Here is a 23,410-nt window from a genome sequence, read left to right on the forward strand (position 1 = left end):
CAGTCATTTCATGTGTGCACTGGAATCTGTGTGATCAGACCTCTGGAGCCCTATGTGCAAAAATTCATCTTCTGAGGGAACATCTTTTAAAAAAAGCTGGGAATTCATCTGGTTTAACATCAGAGCCAAGGAGTAACAAAATAGTATTGTAAAAACATCTGTAAGATCCCGAGTTGAGCATTCCTTTAACAAAAGTTTATTGTCTTAATCTGAGAGGCTGAATAGTGTAAATCAATCAAAGTTGCTGTTCTGTTTTTTTAAATTTTGATTATCTTTCCTGACAGTCATGGCCTTAAACTTTGTCAAGCTCTGGATCGCAGTTTGGCAATGAAGCTGAAACACTGTCACCTCCTTCCACATGGCATAAAATGCCTTTGCCTTCCATGCAGACCTGACAGCTCATGTCTCGTGTGTTCACTCTCCTCAAAGAGATTTTGGAATTTGGTTTGACTGAAATTATATTCTCTTCTTTTCCCCCTTGAAATATCCTTCTCTCTCTTTCTGCTCTCTGTGCCAGACACTACAGATGAAATTATTCCTGAGAATTAGGACAAAATGACACACGAGTCATCAAATGCATCTACCTGGCAGTGAGCTGTCTAACTCCAACACTTATTCACTGACCTGCAGCTCCCTCATATTCTTCCTGTGATCTTCAGCCAGGCTTCGATTTTCAAACTAATACTTTCAAAGCAAAGCCAGCACATTATTCCCAGGCAGGCATTGGAATAATCATGTCTGTAGGTAGCATAAATATAGATGAGTATGGCAGAGGTAGGTAGTCATACTGGTGGAGAGGTAAAACAAGTCACTGAGTTTGTGAATGGTCTGATTCAGCCTGAAGCAAAGGCAAATGATAAGGATGGAATTGGTGAGCAGATAATGCCTCATCTTGTACTTGTTGAATTTTTCTCCTTTTTCCTGAATCTGGCTGTCTTTTTTTAATTGACTGGCCAAGGAACCATTAGTTATTTTCATTTTGGCCTTAACATAGAAACATAGAAGATAGGAGCAGGAGGAGGCCATTCAGCCCTTCAAGCCTGCTCCACTATTCTTCACAATCATGGCTGATCATCCAACTCAAAAGCCTAATCTCCTCGTAACCTTTGATCCCATTCACTCCAAGTGCTATATCTAGTCGCTTCTTGAATACATGCAATGTTTTGCAATCAACTACTTCCTGAGGTAATAATTCCACAGATTCCCCACCCTTTGGGTGAAGAAAGTCTCCTCGTCTCTGTCCTAAATCATTTCCCTGAATCTTCATTGTGAAGCCTGGTTCTGCACACGCCCATCAACTGGAACATCGTCCTTGCATCTATCCTGTGCAGTTGTTAGAATTTTATACGTCTCTACGAAGTCACCCCTCATTTGTCTGAGCTCCAGCAAAAACAATCCTAACCTAGTCAATCCCTCCTCATACATCAATCCCACCATTCCCGGAATCAGCCTAATAAACCCTTGCTGCACTCCCTCGAAAGCAAGAGCATCTTCCTCAGAAAAGGAGACCAAAACTGCACAAAATATTCTAGGTCTGGCCTTACCAAGGCTCTATATAACTGCAGTAACATATCCCTGCTCTTGTACTCAAAACTTCCTGCAATGAAGGCTAGCATACCATTTGCCTTCTTTCCCACCTGCCGAACCTGCTTACTTACCTTCAGTAACTCGTGCACAAGGACACCCATGTCCTGCTGCATACTCCCACCTCCCAATTTACAGCCATGCAGATAGTAATCTGCCTCCTTGTTTTTGCTTTCAAAGTGAATAACCTCACATTTATCCAAATTATATTGCATCTGCCATTGATTTACCCACCCACCCAATCTGTGCAGATCATGCTGAAGGATCTCTGCATCCTCGTCATAGCTCTACCTCCCAGCCAACTTGGTATCATCTGCAAACTTTGAGATGTTACATTTTGTCCCTTCATCCAAATCATTAATATATATCGTGAATAGCTGGGGTGCCAGTACCAATCCCTGTGGCACCCCACTAGTTACCGTCTGCCAGTTTGAAAAGGACGCGTCAATTCTTACTCTTTGTTTCCTCTCTGCCAACCAGTTTCCTATCCATCTCAACACACTGCCCCCAATTCCATACGCTTTAGTTTAGCACATTAATCACTTTTGTGGGACTTTGTCAAGCACTTTCTTAAAGGCCAAATATACTACATTGACTGGCTCCCCTTGTCAATTCTACCAGTTACTTCTTCATTGAATTCCAATAGATTTGTCAAACATGATTTCCCCTTCATAAACCCATCTGTCTCATCCTGCCACTGCTTTCTAAATGTTCTGCTATAAAATTCTTGACAATTGATTCAAGAATTTTCCTCATACCCATGTTAGGCTCACCAATCTATAATTACCTGTTTTCTTTCTATCTCCCTATGTGAATATTGGAGTGACATGAACCACCCTCCAATCTGCAGGGACTGTTCCAGAGTCAATGGAATCCTGGAAGATGACCACCAATGCACCCACTGTTTCTAGAGCTACTTCTTTAGGTACTCTGGGATGTAGATTATCAGGCCCTGGGGATTTATCGACCCTCAATCTCAACAATTTTCCCAGCACCATTTCTCTACTAATATTGATCTCCCTCAATTCTTCTCTCTCACTAAGTCTTGCACATTCCAATAATTCTGGTATCTGATTTGTGCCCTCTTTTGTGAAGGCAGAACCAAAGTATGTATTCAGTTCCTCAGCCATTTGTTTGTCCCTTATTATACATTCTCCTGTTTCGGTCTGAAGGGGACCTACATTTGCTTTACCAACCTCTTTCTGTTCATATACCTACAGAAACTCATAGCGTCAGTCTTACTGTTCCCTGCAAATTTACTTTTGTATTCAATTTTCCCTTTCTTAATCAACCCCTTGGTCCCTCTTGCTGAATTCTAAACTGCTCTCAGTCCTCAGATTTATTACTTTTCTTGGCCATTCAGCGTGATTCTTCCTTGAATTGGATACTCTCTCTTATTTCCTCTGTAAACCATGAATTGGCCCTCTTATCGAATTTGCTTTTGTGACAGACAGTTATTGCAGTTCCCAGGAGTGAAAGTTTTTAAAAGCCCAAATGTGAACAATCCTGACATCATTTAGCACCAAAACACATGCATTCTCAGTAAGTAATTGCTAAACTCAGTCTACCTTGCATTCCCTTTAATCTAGTTGCTTTTTAGTTTAACCAGAAGAGTGCCTATTATCGCACAACTCCATCATTTGACTAACCATGGACTGTGGCTTGAACCTGCATTTTCTTAGTTTGTATAGTTCAGACAGAAAATTTACATCTGTGCTACTGGAGTGGTCAAGTTTCTTTTGAACTAAAACTGGAAAGTGAAAAAAATCATTATCAGTAATTATTATTTGAAATTACAGTTGTAAAGATTCCCCTTATTGTGTAGCAATGTATTGTAGATTAAATGTTCTATGCCAATGAATGTAAATAAACTGAAAAAGGATGTATATACATATTAAAAAATATTGATGGCACATTTTCTCTGTTTGAGCTGAGTGTTGGAATACTTTTACTCACTTTACTTATAAGTTGTCTTTTTGAAAACATCACAGAATAGCACTGGAAGTGAATCAACCGGAAAATTTCAGTTGGCAGCTGCTGTATAATTTCTTTTATCATTGTCTTTCATTTCACAATTCTAAAGTGAAGGTACACAGAGAACTACAGAGATCAATCTCTTAATTTAGTCTACAGTAAAATATAACGTGCTGAAGCATCAAAGTAAATATGTATTTCCCAAGGGCAACATTCTGTCTCTTTCGTAATGCTTCATTAGTATGTGACCGAGACTAGTATTATTCTGGTGTTGAATACCTAGCTTAAACTCACACTCAAGTGTCGTCATTTTCAATGCTGAGTTAATGAGTAAATATTTTTCCACTAACCTGTATGTTACAAACATTTTATAAACCAAATAGTTATATGTCAGGAGGTTGCTAACCTGTTGGATTCACCAAAAGTGTATATATGTGACATAAACCTGAGGTGATGTGAGATACGACAGAGATGGGAATTTATTTTGCTTTAGACTTTGATCAGCTTCAGGTGTGCTTTGCAGGTCCTTCAGGAGAATATTCACCATCAGGATCCACATGTAATAGTGGAAATCATTCAGTATACAACTTGAAACAGGCACATCCAGTGCATGTGTGCAGTCAGTAGGAAGCAGCTGAAAAATTGCATAGCTTGCAGTCTCCTGTCAACAAAGATATATGACAGGATGGGGTTCCAAGGATAGTTACCAGTGAGTATAGTGCTTTGGAAGAGAGGACGTTTGGGGCAAGGATGCATCGAAACTTACAATGAGGAGTCTGAGGAGCACTTGCATTCACAGAAAGGAGGGTCGTTTATCGCATGTTTTATTATGCCTCTCAAAGTATGTCATCGACCATGAATTATTTTCAATGTGATGACTGACTGGTAACAATGCATGTGCAAAAGATATTATAAACAGCAGTGTGAAGTTTAGTCTATGAAATGTGAGGCTGGATGAACACAGCAGGCCCAGCAGCATCTCAGGAGCACAAAAGCTGACATTTCGGGCCTAGACCCTTCATCAGAGAGGGGGATGGGGTGAGGGTTCTGGAATAAATAGGGAGAGAGGGGGAGGCGGACTGAAGATGGAGAGAAAAGAAGATAGGTGGAGAGGAGAGTGTAGGTGGGGAGGTAGGGAGGGGATAGGTCAGTCCAGGGAAAACGGACAGGTCAAGGAGGTGGGATGAGGTTAGTAGGTAGGAGATGGAGGTGCGGCTTGGAGTGGGAGGAAGGGATGGGTGAGAGGAAGAACAGGTTAGGGAGGCAGAGACAGGCTGGACTGGTTTTGGGATGCAGTGGGTGGAGGGGAAGAGTTGGGCTGGTTGTGTGGTGCAGTGGGGGGAGGGGACGAACTGGGCTGGTTTTGGGATGCGGTGGGGGAAGGGGAGATTTTGAAGCTGGTGAAGTCCACATTGATACCATTGGGCTGCAGGGTTCCCAAGCGGAATATGAGTTGCTGTTCCTGCAACCTTCGGGTGGCATCATTGTGGCACTGCAGGAGGCCCATGATGGACATGTCATCTAAAGAATGGGAGGGGGAGTGGAAATTGTTTGTGACTGGGAGGTGCAGTTGTTTATTGCGAACCGAGCGGAGGTGTTCTGCAAAGCAGTCCCCAAGTCTCCGCTTGGTTTCCCCCCTCAACCCTATCCCAGGCCCCAAGATGACTTTCCACATTAAGCAGAGGTTCACCTGCACATCTGCCAATGTGGTATACTGCATCCACTGTACCCGCTGTGGCTTCCTCTACATTGGGGAAACCAAGTGGAGGCTTGGGGACCGCTTTGCAGAACACCTCCGCTCGGTTCGCAATAAACAACTGCACCTCCCAGTCGCAAACCATTTCCACTCCCCCTCCCTTTCTTCAGATGACATGTCCATCATGGGCCTCCTGCAGTGCCACAATGATGCCACCTGAAGGTTGCAGGAACAGCAACTCATATTCCGCTTGGGAACCCTGCAGCCTAATGGTATCAATGTGGACTTCACCAGCTTCAAAATCTCCCCTTCCCCCACCGCATCCCAAAACCAGCCCAGTTCGTCCCCTCCCCCCACTGCACCACACAACCAGCCCAGCTCTTCCTCTCCACCCACTGCATCCCAAAACCAGTCCAACCTGTCTCTGCCTCCCTAACCTGTTCTTCCTCTCACCTATCCCTTCCTCCCACCCCAAGCCGCACCTCCATCTCATACCTACTAACCTCATCCCACCTCCTTGACCTGTCCGTCTTCCTTGGACTGACCTATCACCTCCCTACCTCCCCACCTATACTCTCCTCTCCACCTATCTTCTCTCCATATTTGGTCTGCCTCCCCCTCTCTCCCTATTTATTCCAGAACCCTCACCCCATCCCCCTCTCTGATGAAGGGTCTAGGCCCGAAACGTCAGCTTTTGTGCTCCTGAGATGCTGCTTGGCCTGCTGTGTTCATCCAGCCTCACATTTCATTATCTTGGATTCTCCAGCATCTGCAGTTCCCATTATCACTGAAGTTTAGTCTTTTTTTTTTGTGGCGTTGCTTGACATCAGTATATCAACCTAGAAGATTGCTGGAAATATTTCCCACTTTGTTTCAAATGGTGTCATGAGATCTTTAATGTTTACTCAAACCAATGACCAAGATGGCCTTAATTATGAATGTCACTGAAGACACTTGACTGTTCAAGTATGTATCATTCCCTCTGCAATGCATTTAAGTGTCCACCTCAAATTTTGTTTGCTTGAGTCCAGATGAGCGCTGTAACCTATAACCTTTTGGCTCAGAGACAAAATACTACAAATTGAGCTCTGCTGATCTTTGGCAGAGAGAGTGCTCTGAGCAGGAGCACTGCTCCTTCCCAAAGGATAGAAGGATGAAAATCAGCAGATGTGCCCATCTGGTTTGTCTAAAGCAGCTGTGATAGTTCGTTAATGTGTTCACTATAGAAGGGAGAAAAATACGTGGAATAGAAATGAGGAATAAATATTGAAGTTGGTAAAGGAAGGGTACTTTTTTCAGCAGAAGGTTCTTTGGGATACATGTGTGGCATGTCAATTAATTTATGTTAATCTATTCCTTGAAGTTCTGTTTGATGTCAACAGCATTACTTCTCCTCCCAATATCCTTGTCTGTTTCTCTCTGTATCTACATCAATTTTTTTTACTATTTTCCAATTAACATGACCATATTGTAGATGTTTCCCCAGGGTGATCCATCCACTAAGAATTTGTATAACAACATAAATTTAAAATATTAAGTATTTCAATTCAAAAACAACCAGCAGCTCAGCTTTAAACAAGATTTGATGAGTTGATTTCTTACACCCCCAGTGCTTAAAGTTACTTGAATTAAAAAAAGATTTTTAATCAGTTGAAGTTCAATTACAAATATTTGAAGTAAATAAGGATAAAAGTTAAGCGTGAAGATGAAACTGTGACCAGTCTCTAATATTGTTTCAGACCAGGCATGCTAGAAGGTTTTTCTTTCTCCAGTCCAATTCAGCAGCTGCGATGGACACTGTCGTCAAATAGTTGCCATTCCCACAGGTGGAGTAGACAGTACAGGTCATGGGAATGGGTAAGGTGTGTTTGCTTCACTTTTACAAAGCTGAAAATTGTGGCTTTGCTGGCCTGGTTCATACAGTGTCCTTTATGTCTGCAGGGAATGCTTTCTCTGTCCCCCTGTTGAGAACATAGAACATAGAACATAGAACAGTACAGCACAGAACAGGCCCTTCAGCCCACAATGTTGTGCCGACCATTGATCCTCATGTATGCACCCTCAAATTTGTGTGGCCATATACATGTCCAGCAGTCTCTTAAATGACCCCAATGACCTTGCTTCCACAACTGCTGCTGGCAACGCATTCCATGCTCTCACAACTCTCTGCGTAAAGAACCTGCCTCTGACATCCCCTCTATACTTTCCACCAACCAGCTTAAAACTATGAGCCCTCGTGCTAGCCATTTCTGCCCTGGGAAATAGTCTCTGGCTATCAACTCTATCTATGCCTCTCATTATCTTGTATACCTCAATTAGGTCCCCTCTCCTCCTCCTTTTCTCCAATGAAAAGAGACCGAGCTCAGTCAACCTCTCTTCATAAGATAAGCCCTCCAGTCCAGGCAGCATCCTGGTAAACCTCCTCTGAACCCTCTCCAAAGCATCCACATCTTTCCTATAATAGGGCGCCCAGAACTGGATGCAGTATTCCAAGTGCGGTCTAACCAAAGTTTTATAGAGCTGCAACAAGATCTCACGACTCTTAAACTCAATCCCCCTGTTAATGAAAGCCAAAACACCATATGCTTTCTTAACAACCCTGTCCACTTGGGTGGCCATTTTAAGGGATCTATGTATCTGCACACCAAGATCCCTCTGTTCCTCCACGCTGCCAAGAATCCTATCCTTAATCCTGTACTCAGCTTTCAAATTCGACCTTCCAAAATGCATCACCTCGCATTTATCCAGGTTGAACTCCATCTGCCACCTCTCAGCCCATCTCTGCATCCTGTCAATGTCCCGCTGCAGCCTACAACAGCCCTCTACACTGTCAACGACACCTCCGACCTTTGTGTCGTCTGCAAACTTGCTGACCCATCCTTCAATTCCCTCGTCCAAGTCATTAATAAAAATTACAAACAGTAGAGGCCCAAGGACAGAGCCCTGTGGAGAAATAGTTTCTATTTCAAGATGTCATTTCTTATGTTCAGATGACTCTTCTCAGTCAGCTTTTATTGCAATCAAACAAATTGGATGCAATTGTTAATTTCAATGAATTGTTATTCCACAAAGCAAAGTCAATTATGCTCGAATTTCTTGTGATGACCTTCTTATCTCTGTCACTACTAAGGAGCTTTGAGCCTTCACATGTTTTTTTTCAGGATTCAATGGATAGTGCTGGAATCTTTGACTCACGTAGGACATAAGAGTATATGAAATAGAAGTTGTAGGCCATTCAGCCCTCTGATCCCACTCCAGCATTCAATAAGATCATGGCTGATCTTATACTTCCACACCATTTTCCTGCACTATTCCCACATCCACTGATGTTTCTAATATGGAGAAATCTAGCAACTTCAGTCTAGACTATATTCAACGACTGAGCCTCTACCACTGTCTCACGTAGACACTTCCAAAGATTCACCACTCTGAGTGAAAATGTTCATCCCATCTCATCCTAAGTAGCCTGTTGCTTTATTGTGGATCCAGCATTCTGCTCCCCATGCCCCCTGCCTCAACAAGGCAGGGAAAACATTCAATGAGTCTATTGAGCCCTATACGAAAATTGATCGACTGTTTGAATGAAATCATCTCCCCTTATTCTTGTCTCTGGATAATATTTCCCCAGTTTATGTAAAGTTTATTCATTGTACAAACCTTTCAATCCCAGGAATAAGTTTGGTGAACCACTGTTGCACTCCCTCAATGGCAGAAAATAAACTTTAGTTGGGTAAGGAGTCTAAGGCTCTTTTTCATGACAGGAAGGCATCTTTAATCCTATTCTGGTGTCCACTTGTAATAAAGGCCAACACATAATTTGATGCCATAATTTCTTCCTGTACCTATATGTTGTCTTTCAGCAGCTCCCAAACAAGAATGCCCAAGTTCCTTTGAATTCCAACATTCTGGAGCCTCTCTCTATTTAACAGATTTTTCATATTCCTGTTTTCAATCTTGAATTCCTTTTTTTTGCATTGTATTCCATCTGCCAAACCTTTGCTGAATGACTTCAGCTTCTTCATATCTGCTTGAAGTGTCCTTGTAGTCTTATAACCCTCAGTTTCATCTAGTTTTGTGTCACCTATAAACATGGAAATATTAACATCTTAATTTCTATACCAAATCACTGATATTGTCTATGAATAGCGAGTTTTGAGAAGATTTGTAGCTCAGGTTGAGGTTCTGGATGTGAGTTTGCTCGTTGAGCTGGAAGGTGAGTTTTCAGACGTTTCGTCACCATTCCAGGTAACATCATCAGTGAGCCTCCGACGAAGCGCTGGCGTTATGTCCCGCTTTCTATTTAGCTGGTTAGGTTTCCTTGGGTTGGTGATGTCATTTCCTACGTTGGTGATGTCATTTCCTGTTCTTTTTCTCAGGGGATGGTAGATTGGCTCCAGATCAATGTGTTTGTTGATGGAGTTCCTGTTGGAATGCCATGCTTCTAGGAATTCTCGTGCGTGTCTCTGTTTGGCTTGTCCTAGGATGGATGTGTTGTCCCAATCAAAGTGGTGTCCTTCCTCATCTGTATGTGAGGATACGAGTGATAGTGGGTCATGTTGTTTTGTGGCTAGTTGATGTTCATGTATCCTGGTGGCTAGCTTTCTGCCAGTCTGTCCAATGTAGTGTTTGTCACAGTTCTTGCAAGGTATTTTGTAGATGACGTTCGTTTTATTTGTTGTCTGTATAGGGTCTTTTAAGTTCATTATCTGCTGTTTTAGTGTGTTGGTGGGTTTGTGGGCTACCCTGATGCCAAGGGGTCCGAGTAGTCTGGCAGTCATTTCGGAAATGTCTTTGATGTAGGGGAGAGTGGTTATGGTTTCTGAGCCCGTTTTGTCTGATTGTTTGGGTTTATTGCTGAGGAATCGGCAGACTGTGTTCATAGGGTACCCATTCTTTTTGAATACGCTGTATAGGTGATTTTCCTCTGCTCTGCGTAGTTCCTCTGTGCTGCAGTGTGTGGTGGCTCGTTGGAATAATGTTCTAATGCAGCTTCGTTTGTGGGTGTTGGGATGGTTGCTCCTGTAGTTCAGTATTTGGTCCGTGTGTGTTGTTTTCCTGTAGACGCTGGTTTGAAGTTCCCCATTGGCTGTTCGCTCTACTGTGACATCTAGGAATGGCAGTTTGTTGTTGTTTTCCTCCTCTTTTGTGAATGTTATGCCAGTAAAGGGTATTATTGATGGTCTTGAAGGTTTCCTCTAATTTGTTTTGTTTAGTGATGACAAAGGTGTCATCCACATAGCGGACCCAAAGTTTGGGTTGGATGATTGGCAGAGCTGTTTTTTCGAGTCTCTGCATTACTGCCTCTGCTAAGAACCCTGATATCGGAGATCCCATGGGTGTACCATTGGTTTGTGTGTAGGTTTTGTTATTGAAAGTGAAGTGGGTGGTGAGGCATAGGTCCACTAGCTTGATGATGTTGTCCTTGCTGATGAGGTTGGTGGTGTCTGGTGTATGTGTCTTCTTATTCCTTATTCCATTATTCCAACATTATTCCAACGAGCCACCACACACTGCAGCACAGAGGAACTACGCAGAGCAGAGGAAAATCACCTATACAGCGTATTCAAAAAGAGCGGGTACCCTATGAACACAGTCCTCAGCAATAAACCCAAACAAACAGACAAAACGGGCTCAGAAACCATGACCACTCTCCCCTACATCAAAGACATTTCCGAAATGACTGCCAGACTACTCAGACCTCTTGGCATCAGGGTAGCCCACAAACCCACCAACACACTAAAACAGCAGCTAATAAACTTAAAAGACCCTATACAGACAACAGATAAAACGAACGTCATCTACAAAATACCTTGCAAGAACTGTGACAAACACTACATTGGACAAACTGGCAGAAAGCTAGTCAACAGGATACATGAACATCAACTAGCCACAAAACGTCATGACCCACTATCACTCGTATCCTTACATACAGATGAGGAAGGACACCACTTTGATTGGGACAACACATCCATCCTAAGACAAGCCAAACAGAGACACGCACGAGAATTCCTAGAGGCATGGCATTTCAACCGGAACTCCATCAACAAACACATTGATTTGCAGCCAATCTACCATCCCCTGAGAAAAAGAACAGGAAATGACATCACCAACGTAGGAAATGACATCACCAACCCAAGGAAACCTAACCAGCTAAATAGAAAGCGGGACATAACACCAGCGCTTCGTCGGAGGCTCACTGATGATGTTACCTAGAATGGTGACGAAATGTCTGAAAACTCACCTTCCAGCTCAGCGAGCAAACTCACATCCATTGTCTATGAATAGCTGCATTGACCCTTATAGTACCTCCCTAGTCAAAACCTGCCAATCTGAAAATGATCCACTTATTCCTACACTGTTTCTGCCTGATAACTCATTCTCAATCCATGTGTATACTTCGCCTCCCCACAGCCACAATGCCATGTGCTGTGATTTTGCTAAGTCCTGCTAAGTGGGACCTGAACAAAACCCTTCTGAAAATCCAAACTAACCATTTCCACTCGTTCCACCCCCTACCTATACTGCTAGTTAACATCTTCAAAAAAATTTCAACGGGTTTGTTCATATGGTTTTCCTTTTATAAATCTGTATTGACTTTGACTTTGCTCAATCCTACCATAATTTTCTAAGTGTCTTGTTGTTTCCTCCAATAATTATAGATTCTAGCATTTTGTATATGGCTGATGTCAGGCTAACAGGCCTGTAGACCCCCACTTTGCATCTTTCCTTTTTCTTAAATAGTTGGAATTCTTTTACCACCTTCCAATCTGCACGGACCATTACAGTATCTGTCGAATTTTTACAAATGACCACCAACAAATCTATTTTATCTACAGCCATGACTTTCAGCACTCCAGTATGTAGACCATTAGGTTCAGAGATATATCTACTCAAAGGTGCATTTCTCCAGAACTTTTCATTTAGTAATATTAACATCTTGATGTTACTGATTTACACTGGTACTTTGATTCTTCTCCATTATTTCTGCGAGGATTTTTAAATCTTGTCCTTTGTGAACACAGCCACATTAGGTTGAATCTTACCAGAAAGCAGCCAAGCGTTGATTTTTGGCAAGTTTCATGACAGTTATTCCCTCCTGAAGCATAGTGTGTTTTTTTTAAATCTTGATAACAGTGTGGAGTTGGATAAACACAGCAGGCCAAGCAGCATCGGTGGAGCAGGAAAGCTGATGTTTCGGGTCGGGACCCTTCATCATTTGTCAAGGGTCCTGACCTGAAATGTCAGCTTTCCTGCTCCTCTAATGCTGCCTGGCGTGCTATGTTCCCCTAGCCCCAAACTGTGTTATCTCTGACTCCAGATTTGGCAGTTCTTCTTATCTCTGAGTGTGTTTTCTTAAGCTATCTTTCAAAACTGACCTGATTAGTAATGCATGCTGCTCATCATATTCTCCCACTAGCCATGGGAGGAAGTGTTTAACAGTGATATCCAAGACGCCCCTGGCACCAGTGCCATTTTTTGAAGCCAAGCCATACACTGGTTATAGTGCTGGTAAACTGGAGTTGCCCTTCACCATGCATGTTAGGGAGAAGAAACTAAAGCTAACACTTCACAGGGTAGGCAAATGGTATGGCTGACGTTTCATTTGACTTACAAGTAAGTGCTTGTTCTTGCATCTCTTGCTGTTCAAGAACCAGGCCACCTAGCTGGCCTGTCTTTCACCTCATCCCATCTTACAACCTAGTCTAAGTCAGTACTCTAGGGTATGTCAAGCAATTAACAAGATGTGTTTCATCAGATACCAAGCAAGAACACACGGCAACAAATCATCCTTTAAAGCTCAGTACTACTGAGACACAGGCAAAAAAACAGATTCATACCCTTGTCTGCATTTTGAAGAGCGATTAGCTTTCTGTGTAAAACATACAATATTATATTACAATGTTTGTGATGCAATGTATCTGCTTTCTCACTTCTATGCTTCCAGAATGGTTTGTGTACATGTGTGTATGAACGATTGTATGTGGCCATTGAAAAGAGATGAATTATGATCCAATTTTCAATCTAGAAAATTGCTTCGGCAAAGACAAAATAATTATTAAATTTGGTCATAGAAAATTGAGTGTCTTATCAGTTAACAACACAAATAATATATCAACATAATATAAGAAATGCATGAAAAGATCAAAAGTAAAACTCCTTTGGGGGCAGGTTTAATGGCTTGTGGTTATTGAAACTGGAATAGTATGAATAAATACAAATGCACTTTGGCAAACAAGCCTAGAGAAACAATGATGATTCAGATAAACAGCAAAACTGAAGGAAATATGTACACACTTCTTGCAAGAATTGTTTGAAAGGCATGGCTACAAGTGGTATGTTGGCTGTCATTTGGTGAGACGTAATGAATGTATCTGAAAGCTGTAGATGAAGTTTGTTTTTGCTTAATTGCCTACGAGAGTGAGGTCAAGTGCAAGCAGCTTTAAAAATAGCACTCCTGAATGACGTGTCAATGCCGTGATGTCCGTGGGATGCCCTGCTATCAAAGTGAGCGGAGGTGGGACAGTGAGCCAGCAATCCCCTCTCCTCCAAATGAATTGCAATTTCTTGATGAGCTTGTTCATCAAATGAGGTGTGCAATTTGAAGATCGATAAAATCAATCACTCTTTTGCACATTCGTGCATAAGCTTTCAATACATTACAGGGAGCCACGAAGTCTTTAGATGAATAGGCTATTTCTTAGTGGGTTCCAGTACATTTTATTTTTGTTGACCATCTTTCCATCTGTTTGCAACCTGAGGCTGCTGGCCTCCGGATCACCTGCCTCCACTATTTTGAAAGGCAGCAACATGCCCAGTTTTGAGGAAGGGTCACTGGATCCAAAATATTAACTCTGATTTCTCTCCACAGATCCTGCCAGACCTGCTGTACTTTCCAGCATAACAAAGTGTGGAGCTGGATGAACACAGCAGGCCAAGCAGCATCTCAGGAGCACAAAAGCTGATGTTTCGGGCCTAGACCCTTCATCAGAGAGCTAGGGTCTAGGCCCGAAACGTCAGCTTTTGCGGTCCTGAGATGCTGCTTGGCCTGCTGTGTTCATCCAGCTCCACACTTTGTTATCTTGGATCATCCAGCATCTGCAGTTCCTGTCATCACTGTACTTTCCAGCAGTTTGTTTTCATTCAAGTTGTGACTTCTGTCTGTTTTTGCAACTCGTACCCCAGAGTCTGTTCCCTTTTCTTTGCAGCTCTTGATGCCTCAAACTGAGTACCTAACTCTCCACTTATTCAATTTAGCAGGTCTGCATTTTAAAATAGCATTGTCAACAATGCAAGTGTAACATTGTTTAGAGTCTAGCAATAAACTGGCCATTCCTGACACCTGGATTGCAAATCAAGCCCATGATAAGTGGGATTTGAAAGATGCTTATGAAAATTTCACCTAATGAAATGTCTGCATGAGAAGGCCTTCTTCTTTAGATGAATACCATTGGAAGAAACTCAACAGAAGTGTAAATTATTTAGATGACTGATAATTGTTGACTATGATTGGCAGGTCACAGATTCTTCAGAATAATGTTTATTGATGGTATCAGATAGTGAGGCTGATGTTTTAGAAATGTTGATCAGAGTGAGTACTGGGATGGACAATGAGTTTTAGTTTAATGACTTGAGTACATTTTGGGGAAGGTTGATATTTTTAGAAAAGTAGGACTTGGTGAAGATGCTAGCAAGATGAAAATTTACATATATATTTGAAATAAGAAATCCCTTACCTACTCTTGCAAATTGAAACCATAATATTGTAGTGTATTCACAATGAAATGTTTATATTTTCCTTTAAGAATTTCACTTAAAAGGCAACATCAATTAGAAATCATGGAACTGATTAGAACTTTTACTTCTATGCTATTTAACTGGTTATAGAAATGTTTGAAACATTATTCCTTGTCTAAAATGATGCAGGTGTGTGTTTAAAAGTGCACCACGTTCATCATTAATTTTAAGTAACTTTACAGGCCCGAGAAGATAATTGAATGCTTGTTGAATATTAATTATCTCAGTGGTAAACTCCAAATAAATGGGCGTTTTTTTGTGTTTATGATGTTTTAGATTCAACCTAATCGTAATCATTTATTTTGCTTTTCTCAAATTTCATATTAAAAGTTAATGATTTCCGTTTTTATTTTACTTTCCTCCTATACTGCCTGTGAAAATACATCAATGTGATAGGTTGCTTACACTGCTTGATGATATCATTGTTGTTGGCCACCTGGAGACTTCCTTGGTTCTAGATACAGACTGATATTAGCAAAAGGGAAGGTCACACCATGGAAATGGGCAGGTGAGACCAGTGTTCTTCAATATTAGCAGTGGGTGATGCTCCTACACTGACTTGTCATCCAATCTGCTAAATTTTAAAACTTGAAATTGTACACTGTGGTTATTTAAGAAGTAATTAATATTTCTTGTATGAAATTCTTCTGCTGCTCCTCAGCAGAAATATATTTTTAGGTTATTTGTTGCATATTTAATTTCAAGACCAGCTTTGTCAGGAGCCTTTGTTTTTATTTGTTTGGAAACAAATTTTGAAGATATACTTTATAAACTGAATGTGTAGATCGTTTTCCCAACTGCAGTTCATCAACATGAAGTTGCTGTACGTGCTGTTGTTTGCTGTTCATTAGGCCAAGGAGAATGATCACATTTGTCCTTTGACCCCCAATAATATTAAATACAAAGGTCATAGATATTTCTGGCGTGCTATTTTAGAGTCATAGAGCCATACAGCACAGAAACAGATACGTCAGTCCAACTCAGCTGAATTGATCAGACACCCCAATCAGACCTAAGCCCATTTGTCAGCATTTGGTCCACATTCCTCTAAACCCTTCTTATTCATTTACCCATCTGGATGACTTTTAAATGCTGTAACTGTACCCACCTCCACCACTTGCCCTGTCAGTTCATTCCAAACACGCACCACCATCTGTGTGAAAGTTACCCTTCAGGTCCTATTTTAAATCTTTCCTCCTTCACTGTAAAACCCATGACTTCTAGATTTGGACTCCCCCACTCTAGGAAAAAGACCTTGGCTAACTGTGCCCCTTGTGATTTTCTAAAGATCTATAAGGTCGCCCCTCAGCCTCTGACGGTCCAGGGTAAAAAATGACCCAGCCTATTCAACCTCTCCCTATAATGTTACCCTCCAGTTCCACCAATATTCTTGTCAATCCTTTTGATTTATTTTGATGTTTAAAAAGTATTCACATTGTGTGTAATTTTATCGTGGTGCATTTTTGTTTTGCTTTTCATTCACCACCTATTATTGGTTATTGAGGATAGGATGAACTCTGTGAACTAATCTTCTAGCTGCATTATCCCTGTCATTCCTAATTATAGGTAGATCCATTGATTTATCATTAAAACCATCCACCAATAAATCATAACCACAAAGAAAGATGAAGTCCGGACAGGCTTGAAAATACAATGATCACAAATATTTAATGGTTATAATATGTTGTGATGAATTCTGCTAAAAATAATAAAGTTTGGCAGTAGCATCTTCCCATCAACTATGCCACCAGCCAGTTAAAGAAACTGTTCGGAAATATTTGAAGTTCAAGAGTGTTTATTTGTTCAGATCACCACCCAGCGGGTATATATCATGTTAGTCAACTTGTTTTTAACTTACATTGTGTTCTTTGTAGGTTATTTCTTGATACTTCATTGACAGCCTGTGTTGACAGAAATGTGTGCCTATCTGCGAAGTCTGTTAAATTATTTATACTTTTGAGCGGTTGATCATAATGTAGTGGTTTTTTATTCACCATAAAAATCGCTAGCTGGCTAGCATTTATTGCTCATCCCTAATTGCCCTCGAGAAGGTGGCTATGACCTGCCAGCTTGAGCCTCTGCAGTCCATGTACTCTAGGCAGGCCCACAATGCCTTGAGAGAGGGAATTCCAAGATTTTGACCCAGAAACTATGAAAGAATAGTTATACATTTCCAAGTCATTTCCAAGTCAAACTTGTGGTGAGTGCCTTTAGATGGACTCTTGGTGGCGATGTTCGTATGCATCTGCTGCCCTTGTCCTACTACGTGAAAGGGATCATGGGTTTTGAAGCTGTCTGAGGATCTTTAGTGAATTTCTGCAGTGCATCTTGTAGATGGTATTCATTGCTGCCGTTGAGCGTGGATGATGGAGGGAGTGGTGTTTATGGATGTGGTGCTCATCAAGGGGGATGTTTTGCTGGATAGTGTTATGTTTCGAGAGTTGTCGAGCTACACTCATCCAGAAAGGTAAAGAGTCCATCACAGTCTTGATTTGAGTCTTCTAGATAGTGGATAGTCTCTGGGCTATCAGGAGGTAATTTATTCCCCACAGTATTCCAAGTCACTGACCCTGTTCTTGTAGCCTCTGTATTTATACAATGAGTCTGGTTAAATTTCTAGTCAATGGTAACTCCCAAGATAATGATCATGGGGAATTCAGTGATGTCAATGTCATTAATTGTCCAGGGATGGTGGTTAGACTGTCTCTGATTGGATATGGTCATTGCATTTGTGTGGTGTGAATATTACTTGCTACTTTTTCAGCCCAGGCCTGGATACTATCCAGATCTTGCCGCATTTGAACATGGACTGCTTCAGTGTCTGAGGAGTCACGAATGGTGCTGGACATTGTGCAATCATCGGTGAACTTCCCCACTTCTGACCTCATGTTGGCAGGAAGATCATTAATGAAGCATTGCTACCACTATCCTCTTTGTGTATAAATGACAGGGCCAGCTTAGTTTTATGAAATAGAGAAAATTCACTTGCTGGCCTATCAGAAGAGCCTATTGCCCTTAACAAAATCAAATTTATTGCAAATAAGCGACTAATTACAAGTTACATGCTATGATAGACATTGTCACAGAGAAATTGAGGCGACTAGTCTTATTCCTTCATGCTCCAAATCTGTCTTGCCCATTGAACAGCATTAAAATGAGTGGTTCTTATGGTAATCCTTTATATTAACCCTTTCAGGCACATATCCTTAACATGAGAAGTGTGGTATATTACAGTAAAATCTTTTTAAAAACATCACTTTTTCCCAAAAATGCATGGTTAAAACAGGAATTATCCTTTTGAGAATGTGACAGATGCCAGTTTTTACAATAGCTAGTTTTCATATCTATGCTCAAGTCCAATTTATCTCTTGTTCGCTGATACACATTAAGCAAAGACAGAGCTCCTAACAAGAATCTGTGATTACGCACAAGAGTTGATTATGTACCTAAAATGTGTTGCTGCCTGTAAGTGACATTTGGTGGAATATTACATGCTGATAATTAGGATCTGGATAATTAGAGTTAACTGATTAGAGAGGACACATTAATGAAGACAAATCAGAACTAGTTTAGGCCACAAAGACACAACAATGTTCCATTGCTACATCAGATCACGTAATCTGGGATGCAGATACATTCCAGAACAGCTTTTATCATATTAAAGTGATATAATTGTGAACAAATGATTAACATTTTTACACTTCAATATATATGAATGAGTCAGTGCCATCACATTGATTTCAACTATTAAGAGTGTTTTAAATCATTTGAAATGAGATGGAACTTCTTCAGTCAAAGGGTTGAATCTTTTCAATTTCTCTGCACTGTAGGGCTGTGGAGGCTCAGTCATTGAGTGTGTTCAAGCTTGATATTGATAGATTTCTACAGATTAAATCTATTTAGGGGTAGAGTTTAGGAAAATGGTGTTGAAGTAGAAAATAAGTGGCAACTCTTTGAAGGTTAGAGTAGGTTTAAGGGGCTGAATGGCCTATTATCAGTTTCGTTTCTTAAGTTCTTATAGGTGATGACCAAAACAAGTCACATCCCAACAAAAAAACACATCTTTGCAGATTTCAAAAATAGATGCTTAGCTGCTAGGAATACATATTGATTCACTGCTAGCCATTTTGATAATATCTTTATTGGCATTTGGTAACGGAGCAGTGCATGAAAAAGATCAATGTTCTTTGGCAAACTATCAATGTTCTCTAGGTGGATGAATGATAGGAAATTATCTGACATATTTAAGCTATATAAATTACAAATGAATAGGAGGAGGTGTCCTTCATTGTTTCAATCATTCATGGGAAGGGATTATCATTGTCCAGGCTAGCATTTATTACTCATCCTTAATTGCCCAAGACCAGTTCATTGTCAATCAAATTGCTATGTGTCTGAAGTCACATGTAAGCTAGACTGAGTAAGGATGGCAGACTCTGGAAAACAATTTTGTTATTCTTTACAACAGAAGATAAGGACCATTCCATTTATTTATATCTGGCTGTGGGATTCTTAATGAGATCTTGTACCACATCACCAAACAATTACACTCAAAGAAACTGCATGGACAACCATAAGGTATCTACCAAATGCTTTGGCCTGAGTAGCTAACAAAGATATTGATTTTTTAATTTGTTTTTTCACAATTTTCTTTTACATATGTTCATGGTCTGTTTGCATCCTGTACCCTGATAATAAATTATAATGGGATATGTTGATTCAAGTGCTATATAACAAGATTGGAGTTGAGAAGGTGGGTTGACTGGAATTTGGCAGAATAAGTGAGAACGGAAATTGTCAAATAGGAATGAATATTGACAGATTTATAATAAGTACTAACTGGGAGGAATTGAAAGCTGTGGAATTATCTGCCTGGATCAGATACATGGTTACCTGAAATGTGCAAATTTTTACCAACTGTCAATAACTTCCAATTACTAATAACAACCATGAGGGACAAGAAGACAAAAATCTCCTACAATAAGAAGCATAACAGTGAGTGAGATGATTTGGGAAAACGACAGTATTCACATAAAGTGAACAGTGGGAGAGGAAGAGAGAACAGAAAAGCAGGAAGTGATTAGTACCAAAAGATCAGGCAATGAGTAAAGGTAAATATAGCAGATGACTAACTGTGGAAGGCAGTGAGCAATGACGGATGCGGTGGATAAGGCTATTTACATTTCTTTCTAATTTATTTTGTCCCCTGCTTTTATCACAAAATATAGCCAGGCTAGTGTTAGAGAGTGTCAGTAGATATAGCCCTGATGTACCAAATGAGATCATGACTCAGAGCTTTTTGGTAGCACATTCTTTTATTGCATAATAACCTTATTTTCCCCTTTTCTCTTGTGCTTGCTGTACTATGTTTACTTCACTTTGTTAACCAACTGGGAATGTGCAATTGGAAAAATCAGTTGTGCCGTAGCAATATGTCTTTTTGATAGAGGCTAAAAATGTCATAGTGTTGAATGTTCCCATTGATTCAATTTCAATTTCAGACAATGCACTGAAGGAAGATACTGAGATGACTGTTTTACCAAAGAAGCGTTTACTTGTAATTGTATTTACATGGTTCCTTATTCTGTCTTCTTTTCAGCTGTTCCAGTCATGAGTCTAGCCTAGCAGTCTGTGACAATCTAAAAGGTAACCTTGTGTAACCAGGAGAAACTGGAGTAGCCCTGGTTGCTTTGTGCCAATCCTGCTGACTGACCGGCTGCCTGTCTCCTACTACTCTCGTGACCTGCTGAGGGCCTCATCTATGGCAAGCAGCCGACAGTAAATCTTCCAAAAGGGGCAAATTGGCAGCAGAGCCAAAGCGCATTGTCAATATTGTGAAATAGGCCTGAGTAGACCCTCTTTTTGAAATCTGCAAAGATGTGGTTTTTTGTTGGGATGTGACTTGTTTTGGTCATCACCTATAAGAACTTAAGAAATGAAACTGATTATAGGTCATTCAGCCCCTTAAACCTACTCTAACCTTCAAAGAGGTTGTCACTTATATGCTACTTCAACACCATTTTCTTAAACTCTACCCCTAAATAGATTTAATCTGTAGAAATCTATCAATATCAAGCTTGAACACACTCAATGACTGAGCCTCCACAGCCCTACAGTGCAGAGAAATTGAAAAGATTCAACCCTTTGACTGAAGAAGTTCCATCTCATTTCAAATGATTTAAAGCACTCTTAATAGTTGAAATCAATGTAATGGCACTGACTCATTCATATATATTGAAGTGTAAAAATGTTAATCATTTGTTCACAATTATATCACTTTAATATGATAAAAGCTGTTCTGGAATGTATCTCTATCCCAGATTACGTGATCTGATGTAGCAATGGAACATTGTTGTGTCTTTGTGGCCTAAACTAGTTCTGATTTGTCTTCGTTAATGTGTCCTCTCTAATCAGTTAATTCTTATTATCCAGATCCTAATTATCAGGCCTCCTGGTTGGGTCACAAGTGTTGGCAATAACATGAGGCAAAACAAATATTTACCCCTCTGCCTTCAGCTCTGGAATCTCTAGGGCAGCACAGTGGCTCAGAGGTTAGCACTACTGTCTCACAGCATCAGGGACCCAAGTTTGATTCCAGCCTGGGGTGACTGTCTGTGTGGAGTTTGCTGTGGTTTCCTCCCACAGTCCAAAGATGTTCAGGGTATGTGGATTGGCTATGCTAAATTGCCCAGGGGTGGATTAGGTGGGTTATGGGGGATGGGCCTGGGTGGGATGCTTCAAGGGTTGGTGCAGACTTGTTGGCCCAAGGGGGCTGTTTCCACACTGCAGGGATTCTATGATTAAAAGTCAGACCATTATGGATTCAATCTGGCAAAAAGAAATAGGATGCTGAACAATTACAGGAAATGTTAATGATTTCTAAGATCACACATGAAAAGTTGATGCTTCCAAGCAAATTTAACTTGCAATAAAAATGAACTGCAGGTCTAGGCCTGAAACATCAGCTTTTGCGCTCCTGAGATGCTGCTTGGCCTGCTGTGTTCATCCAGCTTCACACTATTATTTTGGATTCTCCAGCATCTGCAGTTCCCATTATCTCTGCCTCAATTTTCTGTCTTCTATTGCAGTGACTTTGAATCCTCCCAAATGCGTCAACCCTTGGAGCACTCTGAAAAAATCCCAGGCAGTGAAACAGAGAGATCGACATGCACTACGCGGAGCTCCATCACAGCATATAAAAAGGTAAATAATCTTACCACTTCAACACAAAATGCAGTCCTTATGGGACTTGCGATTGCCTGTAGATACCACATGACATGCAAGTGCACAGCTCCAAAAGCAGAGTGGGATTCGGCAGCTCATGTGTTGTAATAAGCCTAAAAAATATTTGAGAGAATGACTTAATCGCACTTTATATGAGTTCACAGCATCCATACAGAGATTGGTTTTCAAATGGAATGAAACACTTTCAAAAAGCAGCAGTATGAATCAGCTAATGATTTCCATCATCTGGATATCTCAAGTAACTAATTTCTCTCAACTTCCTTCCCATTATCTTTCACACCATGTATAAACTATGGGATCCCATCGAATAGATGTCAACTTTTAATTTACTTCCAGATGTTGGTTATTTGCAAAATATTAAACTGGTCAGGAGACTCAATTCACTGTGGCTAACAATAAGATTGTAAACTTATTAAGTGGCTCAGTGATTAGAACTGCTGCCTCACAGTGCCAGGAACCCAGGTTTGATTCCACCCTCAGGCAGCTATCTGTGTGGAGTTTGCACGTTTTCCCTGTGTCTGCGTGGGTTTTTTCCAGTCTCCTCCCACAGTCCAAAGATATGCAGGTTAGGCCATGTTAAACAGCTGATCATCCAACTCTGTGCCCCCTTCCATCGCATGTTACTCTTAATTCTATCATGATTTAATTGGAGTCGATCCATCCTTGCACTGTTGTGGAGAGCGTACATGGTGCTTTGGACAGTACCTGGCTAAGATGTGAATGCAATTCTCATTCTCAGTGGTAGACACTGGGGTTCTACATCTTCCATCATTGCAGAACTTGGAGAGCATTGCACTCTTTGGGAAAAACTAGGGTAGATCTCATAGAAACCTGTAACATTCTAACAGGATTATACAGGATAAACATAAAAAGGAAGTCCCTGGTGACCAGGGAGAACAGACCCTGGGGTCATAATCTAAGGATGAAGGGTAGACTATTTAGTACTGAGATGAGGAGAAATTTCTTCACCCATAAAGTGGGGAGTTTTTAGAAAATGTCCACCCACAGAAAGCAGTTGAGGCCAAAACTTTGAATGTTTTCAAGAAAGCGTTAAAGCTAGTTCTTAGGCTAAAGAGATCAAAGAAGATTGGGGAGAAAGCAGGAACAAGGTGCTAA

The 23,410-nt window shown here is 40.9% G+C and overlaps 1 protein-coding gene across 4 annotated transcripts in view; it reads left to right on the plus strand.

The window, feature by feature from the left end:
• The window catches only part of sphkap (SPHK1 interactor, AKAP domain containing), a 439,339-nt gene that overhangs the window by 313,350 nt on the left and 102,579 nt on the right, over positions 1-23,410 (plus strand). For all 4 annotated transcript variants that reach the window (XM_059651148.1, XM_048541821.1, XM_059651147.1 and 1 more), the window contains exon 2: positions 22,138-22,252. In XM_059651148.1, the coding sequence (XP_059507131.1) occupies positions 22,157-22,252 (96 nt within the window). In that variant the 5' untranslated portion in view covers positions 22,138-22,156. The remainder of the gene's footprint in view (positions 1-22,137; positions 22,253-23,410) is intronic.

The sequence above is a fragment of the Stegostoma tigrinum genome, chromosome 14 (assembly GCF_030684315.1).
Source record: "Stegostoma tigrinum isolate sSteTig4 chromosome 14, sSteTig4.hap1, whole genome shotgun sequence".
Taxonomy (NCBI): Eukaryota; Metazoa; Chordata; class Chondrichthyes; order Orectolobiformes; family Stegostomatidae; genus Stegostoma; species Stegostoma tigrinum.